This window comes from Petromyzon marinus, chromosome 1, assembly GCF_048934315.1.
Source record: "Petromyzon marinus isolate PM22_M1 ecotype Great Lakes invasive population chromosome 1, UKy_Petmar_22M1.pri1.0, whole genome shotgun sequence".
NCBI classification, from domain to species: domain Eukaryota; kingdom Metazoa; phylum Chordata; class Hyperoartia; order Petromyzontiformes; family Petromyzontidae; genus Petromyzon; species Petromyzon marinus.
The window spans coordinates 28,155,857-28,168,377 of NC_133667.1; the positions used below are offsets into that span (position 1 = coordinate 28,155,857).

Below are 12,521 nucleotides of genomic sequence, written 5' to 3' on the forward strand. Positions count from 1 at the left end.
CTCACTGATTTAGTGACGGGAGGAATGAGGGAGGGGTGGACGGACGCAAGCGGGAGAGGATGTGGGATTCGGGTACGCGCGAGGAGGAAGACTTCAGGGGTCAGGGCAATGATTAAATTACAAAAACATGAGTATCACCCTCCCACCCCGGATCCATAAATAAAAATACATTTAATGGTGCACGAGCGCAGGCGATCATGTCTGTGATTAATTGAAGTGCAGTTAATTGAAGGTTTAGCATATTAACAAAAATGCAATAAAAACTCTCAAGACATCGTTTGCAAGGCAGTAGCTCTTTGACGTAATTTTTTATTAATTTTTCCAATTAGCAAAATTACATTCTCCAAGAAACTTTTCAAAGGCTCAAAGCGATTCGTAACTTTTTTAAAGTTAGCATTATAAATGCTAATTTTCCAAAGATGGAATAAACATTAAATAAATATTCACAATGCAAAATCAGTGTTTTTTTTTCATCTCTACTAAACGTTTATTTGAGCAATGTTTATTCTTTCAGAATAAAATAGCAGGGAAATATCTTTGTCATCAAATATTTATACACTAATTACTGAAGGCAGCAAAAGATAATATAATAATGAAATGTACATTAAAATACAAACCAAAACAAATAAGGCATTTTATTACAAGTACGTATGTGTACAAAACCTCAACCACAAAAAAATCTCCAACCTTTACGAGTTTTGTTTTATCACCGATACCTATAATATTATGAAAATAAAGCCCTTGCGTTTTGACTGTAAACTGGTAAATGCACCGAGAAGCTACCTCGATCCTCTGCAAAACCTGGAATTTGAGTTCGAAATGAAGTCGGCCGACCCGTCAGCAACCCCAACAACAGAAAAAAACCTCTCATTTGTTCTTTCCGAGTGTACGCTGTTTCTCTCCGTGTTCCACAACCTGCTCCTCCACGTGCAGCCCCTTTCGCTTGCGAACGGCACGCATGTACTGTCGCGCCTTGCTCTCAGAGTCGGCCCTCTCGCCAAAGTGAGCGTACTCCTCCTCCGTGGTGGGCACCCACAGCGGGTCGCTGGAAATCACCTTCACAGGGACAAAGGGGGCAAAGGACCCAAAATGGCCCTTAACAAAGGACCGCTGGGGCAAGCGCGATTGGCGAACGCATATGAAGGCCGTCACGGTGCAAGTGGGGAGCGGTGTGGTCAAAACTCCCGGCCGTCTTCATCTCCCCAACGCAGATGTTTTCACGTCGTACCAGGTAAACTCATTTAAGGCTAAGTCTACCTAGGGGAGCCCCAGGATCGGTCCGAATGTCACCCAGATTGGCCGTGAGCAAAAGATGAAAACCTAGGTCGCTGTGTTCGTAGGAGCAATGCGCGCGCTCACCGCTACGCCACCACTCCCCGTGCTAGCGTAACAACAAGTGTGCACACGTGAACGTGCGCATGTTCAGAGGTGCAAAGAAAAAGATGCGGTGCTCAAGGATTAGGAGGGGATCCTGCAAGCCTAGAAAACTATATTTTATTTTTAAAAATATGAAAGCCGAAGCTGTGTAGCCAAAGGAAGACGTGATATAATAAATAAAATGTATACATATATATTTTGAAAGGCACTATAATGTTGCATGTTAATGTGGCCATATCCCAAAATTCAGATTCTTTATTTTAATGCTTACAATAATGTACAAACTGAGAAAAATGTGTTTAAATTTGCCCACGATATTTTCATATTCATGCACAAAATACCTTTACATTTGCCAAAGTTGAAAAGTCAAAAGTTACGAGAACATGAATGACTCAATTGTCTGAAGCAGATGCACCAGCATAGCCTTTTTCCCTCATTTTTAAAATGCAATTCCATTGACTCTGTAATCAGACAGTGATGCAATTTAGGACTGCGTGTATTTCATAATTGAATTGTGCCATAAATCATTGTTTAAATAAACCACTTACAATGGGTTTTCTTTAAGCACCAAAAAGCAGTGTTGCCCATTAAGGAACATGCTTTTGACGAGACATTCATCCTTTGATATGCTATTGACCAGCGCACTACTCTGTGACCTTTTCCCAGGTCATACATCCTCCTGACTCTTGACCCCACTCTAATTATATGACATATGGCAGCAGTTTGCAATCATTAAGTATCAATGCAACGGGGCCCTTTCCTGAGTGGCAGACACATAGCACCTTGCAATCACCATTACTCAGGCGTCCAGACAACCTGCTATTTAAAGAATGCTTACATGCTTGTAAACTCCCTGTCATCGGTGAAAATACTGTAAACACTTTCAAGATTTCTCATTGACGCAGGCAGGCTTCACTACCTTTTATACATTGCATTAACTTGCTGGAAGCAAACGGTTGAAGCTGTTCAAATTGGAATTAAAGATCTTAGGAATCCCATATATTCATAAAATAACAACACAGGGTCCAGACCTTTGGTGTATAATGAGACCGAGTTATTTTGTAAAGTTTTGAAAAACGTAAAAATATGTATGCGACCAAACTTACGTGAAGCTATACAAATCTGGGGTGAAGAAGTGGCAAAGAGGTTATATCACACTGCTTCATGAACGCCAACCACCGGAGTTTTATTCCCGGCTAGTGATATTTAAAAAGTGGTCCTGCCACACCCCTTTCTTCAACCTGTACTGTGACCAGCTTGGTGAAGTATGGCCAAACAGTCATGTCTGGAAAGGTGTGGGTAGTTCTTCATTAAGTGGTAGACTGACAGGTCTTATGAATGATCATTAATTGTATGACTATGATATAAGACTATCTTTGATAACAATAAGTACACACACAAGTCTTAACAAAAACGCCCGCGAGCAAGCTTTTACTACGTTAACCGAAATGATTATTGACACGTGTGGTCTCGTTGGAATTAAAATAACCCTCCCGATATTAGACAATTGATCGTTTGACCTCAGGACCTTCCAGGGATATATTTTTTTATGAAAATGCATGTAGTTAAACAACTTCAAACACTATTTATATTACCCTCTGTGCCCCTTAAGGTCACACTTTTAATTCACTCGGTGCTTGAACGTTTATTCTTCATGGAACTATTTTGGCTTTCATTATAGCCGGCATTGTCAAATGGGCAAAAGCTCCTTGCTGTTATAATAAAGGTGCAGCCCTAGCAATTGCTTGGGCTCCCACGAGAAGCAGCTCTCGAGAGCCCCTCTAGAGCCTATCTGGTCTACTCTTCCACACTGGCCAGATATGTTTGCAAGAGGTGGGAGTACCCACAATATATCCCCACCATATTGCAACCTGCCGATCGACCAGCTGTGCCATACCTATTGATACCGTTAACTATAGGAGGCGGGGGAATTTAAGAGACGCGGCCCGCTGTTTTAACTGACGTGCTTGGAGAGGGAACAGACCCGTCGACCTCTCTGGATTTGCAATTGCAGTCTGCTAACCATTACACTTCGGCACCATTCCTGCTATTACATTAACGGTGCAATTTACCTCCCAGTGACTGAATATGAGCTGCGGGCTGGCGAGGCCACTGGTTCTCTTGCGGATCTCCTCGGCGAAGCCAAAGCTCTCGGCGACGGGAAGCACGGCCTTGATGATGAAGATGTCCGTGCCTTCCTTCATCTCCTCCTGCAGAACGCGGCCCTCGCGCTTCGACAGCACACCATAAACCCGGCCTGGCGCGCGTGCGTGTGTGTGTGTGTGGGCACAGAGCAGATTTCCATTAAAACAAAGTGCTTACTATGATTTATCAAAGGCATTGCACATTGATGACGATTCTGGTTAATCTATATTACAGAACTAACCCCTTGGACCTTCATTTCTTCATTGAAAGGACTGAAAGATAACTAAACAAAACAGAATGATCATTTTGATTTAAAGCTTGCCGTTAGTTTTCACAGCTGATGATGACTGCTTGTGTTGCAGTCGAAACGTCGTGAGAATTTTATTGTTTTATATATATTTTATTTTATTGTTTTCCCTTCAACGTGACTTTACCGAAAGAACCAAGAATAAGAATGATCATTGTTTACTTCCCAAAAGTGGCACTCGTTTTATTGAACATGAAATGATAGGTCGAGTGACCTATCATTGTCAGCAAAGTGTGATGACAGCAGTACCTCCCAGCAGGGCAAGAGATCACAAAAGCTCTCCGATGTTATTTCGGGTTGGACCGCATTTTTCAGCAACTGAAGAGATTCTCCGCACGTGGAATGAAACGCTGAATATCATCCCCAACAATACAGTGAAGGAAAAAAGTATTTGATCCCGTGCTGATTTTGTACGTTTGCCCACCGACAAAGAAATGATCAGTCTATAATTTTAATGGTAGGTTTATTTGAACAGTGAGAGACAGAATAACAACCAAAAAATCCAGAAAAACGCATGTCAAAAATGTTATAAATTGATTTGCATTTTAATGAGGGAAATAAGTATTTGACCCCCTCTCAATCAGAAAGAGTTCTGGCTCCCAGGTGTCTTTTATACAGGTAACAAGCTAAGATTAGGAGCACTCCCTTTAAGAGTGTGTTCCTAATCTCAGCTCGTTACCTGTATAAAAGACACCTGTCCACAGAAGCAATCAATCAATCAGATTCCAAACTCTCCACCATGGCCAAGACCAAAGAGCTCTCCAAGGATGTCAGGGACAAGATTGTAGACCTATACAAGGCTGGAATAGGCTACAAGACCTTTGCCAAGCAGCTTATTGAGAAGGTGACAACAGTTGGTGCGATTATTCGCAAATGGAAGAAACACAAAAGAACTGTCAATCTCCCTCGGCCTGGGGCTCCATGCAAGATCTCACCTTGTGGAGTTGCAATGATCATGAGAAAGGTGAGGAATCAGCCCAGAACTACACGGGAGAATCTTGTCAATGATCTCAAGGCAGCTGGGACCATAGTCACCCAGAAAACAATTGATAACACACTACGCCGTGAAGAGGAGTGGGACAAAATCCCTCCTGAGATGTGTGCAAACCTGGTGGCCAACTACAAGAAACGTCTGACCTCTGTGATTGCCAACAAGGGTTTTGCCACCAAGTACTAAGTCATGTTTTGCAGAGGGGTCAAATACTTGTTTCCCTCATTAAAATACAAATCAATTTATAACATTTTTGACATGCGTTTTTCTGGATTTTGATGTTGTTATTCTGTCTCTCACTGTATACGGTGCAACCCAGAAAACACATCGGAGAGCTGTACAGCACAATCACAAAAAAACCTATATAGTAAGAGATCAGAACGTATTAAGATTACATGCATGCGATACTTTTTTCCCCGCGTTGCTTACCTAGCACCTCAGCGGTCGCGTGTATTTCACAGGTGTACATGGCAGCCATAAGGCGCTGCGGCTTGGCCTGGAATGCGTACCGACACGCTTCCTTCATGGTGGAAATAAGCTGTCCAGTGAAAGAGCCATAACTGTCACTAACATTCACTCTGCCGCTTGAAGGCCTGTCCGTGCACGAATTGCAATCATCTTTCGTATCCTCTTTTTTGCCCAGCTCGGCTGTTTTTCTGTCGCCAGCTTCGTGCGATGCATTAGTTGGTGGCTCCCTATGGCCGCTGCTCGGCGATCCTGCCCGTTCGCTCTTCTTCTCGCTGTGCAGCGCCTTCGCGGGAGCCTCGGCGGTGCCGCCGTGCCGCTCCCGGTCTGAACCTGCCACCGAGCCCGGTTCGCATCTCTCGACCTCAAAGCAGACGCCCATCATCGGCTCTTCGCACATGGGTCCGGCGAGAGAGGCCAGCTGGAAGCCGCTCGCCTGTAGCACATGACAGTGGAGCCGTTCGTATCGTTCAGAGAGACGGATACTTGCGACGCATTATCAAAGGAGGGCCATAACATAAGGCCTAAAATTACACCCAAATAAATTACCAGCAAACGATTAAGAAAAAAACAAATAAGAAATATCACGTAATGGCGTCATTGAGAGGGGGGGCGAGCACATGATGTGTGACGTCATCGCCTTGGCCGACAAGGCTTATCCTAAGTGCTGGATTCAATCGCCATATTTTGGCCAACAGTTTTTTTAAAATGTATCAATTTCGCCACTGTTCTGCAGGTTGAAGTCCCCAAAAGCAGCAAATCTTTAAATAAAAATTTAATCTACACAAGATAATATTCACAGTGGTTACCACTTATCACCTCCACGATAGACAGAATGCTATTTAACCTTCGTTGGAAAACACCAAAAATAGAGCCTTACCAGGCTACTGTCGTACTCCCCGTAGGAATGAAAATCTTCTGGTTTCCCTTCAATACATTGCCAGACAGACGGTCGATGGTACCCGCTGATACGGTTTAACAAAAGGTTTGGTCCATACCTACAGAGCAACACAACAACAATGAACGTCTTAACATATTGGACTACTTTCCATACTATACTTATCAGAATGGACACTTGTTCATTCTTACGGGTTTGTATTTGTAATGATTAATTTCAAGAACAAATTACCTGTAATTCAAAAATAAAAACAAAACATACCTTCTTGGTCCAAATGACCAGATTTGATTAACTGCATTTTTCCATTTCAGTCCGCGAAAATTATCTTCAAGTTGCTTCTTAAAATCTCGAATTGCCAGCAAAATACTCTGCAAAAATAATGACAAGATTAACTCATTTACATGAATATTAATCACTCTCTTTCATCAACGATTGATTTCAGTATTAACATTGTCCTAAATAGAGTAGAACAATCCACACGTTGGTGATTCAACACATTTTATGGCGATTCAGAGTTGCAACTTCCCAGATAATCTTTCCGTTTAATATCGCAGTGAATTTTAGCTCATCTAGTGGATGCAGGGAGGGATGTGACACCATTAAATGCAACGCATACTATTAAAGTAGCATTCACAATCGAGTGTCTGAAGAAACACCCAGCAAGTGGAGTGAAAGGTCGGAGGGTCATGGCCAACGAAAGGTTCGAGAGCTACACAGCGCAACCGCAAAAAACCCACAGTGGTAACAACATTTATTCTCACGTACGTTATACGCTGCATGTACCGCGATTTCAATAACTGTTATTGATCCATGAGTCAAGGCTTCATTCCAACACTACTCCCCAAGTAGGCTAACAAATACAACGGTCAGCTCCAGCCCACCTCCTGGATCTGCCAAGCCGTCATATCTTGGCCCTCCTTAAGAGCCATGTTGAAATGCTCCATGGTGCGAATGAGGTCTCCGTGCTTTTCCAGCAGTTGCGTGATGCCCTCTGGCAGAGGGGTGGCTCGAATGGCGATGACGCACTGCCGTCTGGGAGTGTGCATCAACACCAGCCCGTCTGCGCTCACGTGCACATCTTCCGGGATCCTGCCGTAACACGGCAAACATCCAACAACGTGTTCAACATCACAAATGTCCGTATGTCTGTTGAACTTCTTTCGCACCGTACGTAGCCATCCGCACTAATCAGCGATGTGGGGGAAGGACCACAAACTAAACACAAAAATCCATTCTAAAGAAATTAGTTTTCAATCGAGATTTAAAAGTACATAGCCTCCAATGGCTTCCTAACATAAAGAGAGCGTTCCAGAAGGCCGCAGAAGCGCACCTGAAAGCGCGCGATGCAGTGACCGTCTTCATTCTAAATGAGCTACGTTTAACATGGTCAGGAAACAGAGCTGGACAACTGCAGACATACACCGCAACGGCCTCCTGAATGACTCGTTTGCCTCAGAGTTCTGTGACCAATGTATGTTTGACTAGAATGTATATATGTTTCTTTGTTAATCCCACTTTAGATTTTAACCCAGTAATATACATGGAAAAATCAAAGTAAGTTGATCACAATGTTGCATGTGGTGGAGTAAAGCGTAGGTGCTACCACCTCCTCAAAGATGTCTAGCCACTGTGGAAAAGTCGGCAAAAATGTACGTTTAGAGGGGCTCTTTAGACAATCCATCTAGTGGAGAGCAATCCAGCACAAGTGGAATGAGCAACAAACAGCAAGGCACCCACCTTTCCCTTTCAACTAATATTCATGAAAGGCATTATACATTGATCTCCATTCTGGAGAACCTAATATTTATCCAAGGCAACAATATTAGCAAGTACAGAGCTAACTATTTCACCTTCAATGTCTTCATTACAAGGTCTGAAATAACAAGAAAACAAAACATTGGGCGTTTTGTTTTCCCTTCCACCCAGAATAACTTTCGTCACCTGCAGCTTGGCTCACTGAATTGTGCACCTAGAGCCTTCAAAGGAGGTCATATCAACTAACAACGTGATAAAAATAAACGCATTTCACGTAAACAAGACACTAGCTTAAACAAAGAAAAAAAAACCCAGTATATTCTGATGGACGTGAAATAAATGAGCGACGTGCAACGCCACACAGGGACACAGCGGGCACCTGGCACCCTGGTCTTGTCTCTGCTTCTGGTGGATGACCGATACGCGCTGCTGCCCAATCTCCTCGTTCACCATGTCCACCTTCGGACGGCGAATGATCGTCTCGCGAAACGGGATTATGGGGTCGGACACATTGATCTGGATTCTGGCAAACCTGCGAGGCGTAAAGGCAAACGTCATTAAATGACCATTTATACACTCGCCCATTGGTGCACCATGAGCACTGATGTCAGCCAGTTACAATGATTGACAGCGATGCATGAAAGTTAATTTGCGTTCTGCTTCGTTAGTATAAACGGCCAATGCGGGATGCAGCAATGGGTATATATGGCGCCATAACATACACAAGTGTAGAATTAAATATTGTTGAGTTATGTGCGAAGCTTATTTGCATTGGAGATTTAACGCATTCATTTTTAATGGAAATGGAATCTTTGAAATGTGTATTCATAAGCAGGGGTGATTTTATTACTCTGTACGTTTTCATAGAAGCGCTGCGTTGCCTCTCCGCGCGACGTGTTATCGGATTGTGCCGCGTGATGTTCGGCATGGTGTCCAAAGTTTCGCTCCGCTTGCTGGCAGCTGAATAATGGAGTAAGTTCCGAAAGATGCTCCCAGCAAGTGGAGTCGAAACATCGGACATCATGCTGAACAAAAAACTGGTAAACACATCGGAGAGGGGCGATGTTACTTCTTTCGCTCATCTCACACCTCTGGCGCAAGTCATCGAGGCAGCGCTGCAGGTGAACCTCCCCTGCTGTAACGAGAACGTGCTCCCCCGTCTCCTGAATCAGCACCTCCACGCAGGGGTCTGCCTGGTTTAGCAGCTTCATGCCGTTCACCAGCAGCGGCATCTCACCTTTGCCAATAAAAGAACAAAAAGGGCACGGAGGTGCCGATGCGATTCATTACTGCCGATGGTAAATAAAAAAAGAAATCCAAGACTTCACCATCAGCGGTGCAGGTGTTGAATGTGTATAGATCCGCGATTTAAAAACAAAACTTGCAGCCGCCTAGCATGACATTAAAGACACCTATGGAGATAAAACCTTCTTCGGGGACATTGTGTCATCTTTGAAATGCAGTGTGCACCTGCCAGGATGTGCTACACACTCACGCACCTCTTCTAAGGAATACGCTGCACATCATTAAGGTAAAGCATAAGAGGCTGTTACATTCGGTAACAAATGCATAGGCGCAAAAAACACTGCACCAAGGTCATCATTAACAGTGTGCTAGTAAAAATGTGCACCATGTTCATCCATTTGTTAATACGCTGCTGTGTGGAGGCGGTGTTGGTCACGGGTGTGGTGTGACAATACATCACAACGCTGATCAGTGCGGGTTGGTGAAGAGGTCATCCAGAACGGATTCAGATATCATTCACCACTGATGTCAGCCATGGCTAGGCAATGAACTCGGGTCACTGGGTTCACAGGATAGCACTATGAACCCTACGTCACCACTCCACCCCCAACCACTGCCTTATAACAGAAAAAAATCTGAGCCGACTCATGTTTCAGGTAATGACCCTTCTCCAAAGTGGAGAAATAGGGCAGTTGTAATGTTTTAGCACAGCTGGAAAATTAATTTGGCAATGTGCTTGAAAAGAATAGATCTCTAAAATGTGGTCTCTGACTAGCTCAATGAAAATATTGTCCTCCCTTTTTGCTGTAAATGATTTTCACTGCCCAGATTAACCAAATATATTATTTCTGTTTTCATCACCATCAGCCATTGTCATCTAATGTTGGATTAAGGCCTTCACAAGCTGCCACCATCTATTACGAACTTAGGACGTTTCTAGGAATTGATACAGTGTTTACGGTCTCTGTTTGAAACGAATGCCAATGGAGCCTCTTTTAAGGTGCAATAAATAGGCAGTTCCATAAACAAACACTGTGACATTTAGAGAACACAACCGAGTACACGCGATAATTAAATAAAACACACAAACAATCGTGGGCGACTCACTCGGGTGTTTGGGTTCGACAGCCACGCGAATGATTGGGACGGCCTCAAAGTACAGCGGGATGAAAGGAGGGCATGCCAGGCAGCTGGAGATGGTGGCTGACTTGAGAACATGGTTTTCCAGTCCACCGATTCCTTGGGAGGACGAAGGCACAGTTCTTATTCATGTAAAAGTATTTTTTTTGTTTCCATCAGTTATTTTTGGATTACTCAAAAAGGTCATCAGAACCACACCATGCCACAAAAACGTAACTTTTAAAATCTTACATTTTGCTTGATAACCTGCAATGCCACCAGCGTACAAGTGTTCACTCAGAAAATGATTAATAAAGTCCTCTATCATATGTAAGGCAAAACAAAACATGTTTTCAGAACTGAATACTTGCATTCTTGTTGTGATTTTAAACACTTCATTTGTCTAATCACTTGGCATCGTATTTTGGTTGCTTCCTTGTCTTCTCACTCATTAAAAATAATTAACAGCTTCATTGACACTTTTTCCATCAACGCCTAATCATAGCTTTCAATTGTAAACTGTTCTCGGTAAGCTTGTTCTCAGTAAGCGTATGACAACATTGGTTTAAGTGCCCGTGCCAAATGCTTTCATGCGGAGAACTACTATATTTTAAAATCTCACCCAAGTCTTTTCAACTACTTATTGCAATTTCTACTCCTACTCGAATGCTTTTCTCACATCACCGATGGAACTCAACCACACATTGTTTTGCGTACACCTTTCAACGAACGCAAACACACGTGCCACGCGTCGATGAGACGAACACATTAAAAGTGAGAAATCGGCGACGACTGTTGGCAGGTTGACATTGTGACCGGGTTTAACTTGGGCATTCAATTTACGGGAAGTGGGGTGACCAAAGCAACGTCGTGTGAAGGGACCTCGAGAAGTTTACACGTGGCCTTGATAGAACCGCACGGAGCTGCCCCTGAAGGAAGGTATACGCTTCGTGAAAGCTCGAGACTCCAAGCACAGCCGCCCCATCCCCCCCCACCTATTCCCAAGATTGCAGCTTAACCCAGTGACTCTTGGAATTAAAAGAAAGTGCATGAGCTTTCCTGCAGACCCTGCCACTCCTGCATAACAGCCACTGGTGGTCTGCGCATCAAGTGCCCTTTATAATCAATTAGCTGCCATTCACGACGGAAGCTTAAATAAGAATATAATTACAGCAACGCACGCTTGAAATTGCACACGGATGTAGCATTTACAATAATGCGGAGTGCAGACTGAAAGTTCGTCGTAGTTTTTTTCAAAACGGCAAACATGTTGAACATTTGCAGAAACTATATTGTTACGGTCAATACGGAGTCGAGTCGTATTGTAAGACTGCTCAACGTAATCAAATCTGGAATGTAAAATGTAGGTGCTCATCAAAATAAGCTGGGTAGTTTAAGCAATATGCCCAACAGTGGCCTGCTCCAAGCACTAACAGGCAGCTAATGAAACAATACATACACAAATGTATCATTCGATGGTCACGCTTATCCTCGGCTAACCTCCCCCGTGTGCCATTCTGACCCTTACAGGCGCAAATAGGTGCCCAAGGGACCGGCGCCTGCCAGGTTATATTCCAGACTCGGCAAGAACACACGGCATATGGTGCGCCGCTGTGCCGTGGCTTTCACTGTATCGCTGCACTGCGTATTCTCCAGAGGCGGTCAAGTCCGGGTCACGAACGTAACCCCCTTTGTCCCCACCAGGGCTGCAGCCCTGCACAATACACGTGCTTGTAACTTGCACTCGCAAGCCTAAAGATTTTCTTGATTACATTAAGCATATCCACGACTGAGCTAATGTGAGAGTCAGTGTTTTTCTGCTGCATCAACATTTAAGGAAGCTTACCAACAGTGACACGTCTGAGGTTATTCATACACACGTATCAATTATGGAAAGAATGTCACATTTTGGCAGTCCACATCATGCTTTCCATTCTTCGCCAGAGTGAAACTATAGCGCTCATGTAAATGTGTGGAATTTCTTATGAATTAGGTCTGCAGCAGGGTAATTTATTCTCGATGCAATATATAAACACCCTTTGATGTATTTGGTTTAAACCAAACACGTTAAAAAGGCAATCATCCAATGTTAAGTGTAATCGTACTGAAGCTTCTTTGCACAAGGTATTTTTATTGACCAACAATGTGCAATGAAATGGATGGTGCAAATGCACCATGTTTTCATAATAATGCACATAATCAAAATACCACGGCGGTAC

The 12,521-nt window shown here is 43.6% G+C and overlaps 1 protein-coding gene across 2 annotated transcripts in view; it reads right to left on the reverse strand.

Moving 5' to 3' along the window:
* Positions 1–277: 277 nt before the first annotated feature.
* EFL1 (elongation factor like GTPase 1) overlaps positions 278–12,521 on the reverse strand; it is a 32,180-nt gene continuing 19,936 nt past the window's right edge. For both annotated transcript variants that reach the window (XM_032947519.2, XM_076066572.1), the window contains exons 16-24: positions 10,291–10,422; positions 9,028–9,175; positions 8,318–8,470; positions 7,065–7,272; positions 6,445–6,551; positions 6,166–6,283; positions 5,250–5,721; positions 3,450–3,634; positions 278–1,056 (exon numbers count right to left, since the gene is read on the reverse strand). In XM_032947519.2, the coding sequence (XP_032803410.2) occupies positions 868–1,056; positions 3,450–3,634; positions 5,250–5,721; positions 6,166–6,283; positions 6,445–6,551; positions 7,065–7,272; positions 8,318–8,470; positions 9,028–9,175; positions 10,291–10,422 (1,712 nt within the window). In that variant the 3' untranslated portion in view covers positions 278–867. The remainder of the gene's footprint in view (positions 1,057–3,449; positions 3,635–5,249; positions 5,722–6,165; positions 6,284–6,444; positions 6,552–7,064; positions 7,273–8,317; positions 8,471–9,027; positions 9,176–10,290; positions 10,423–12,521) is intronic.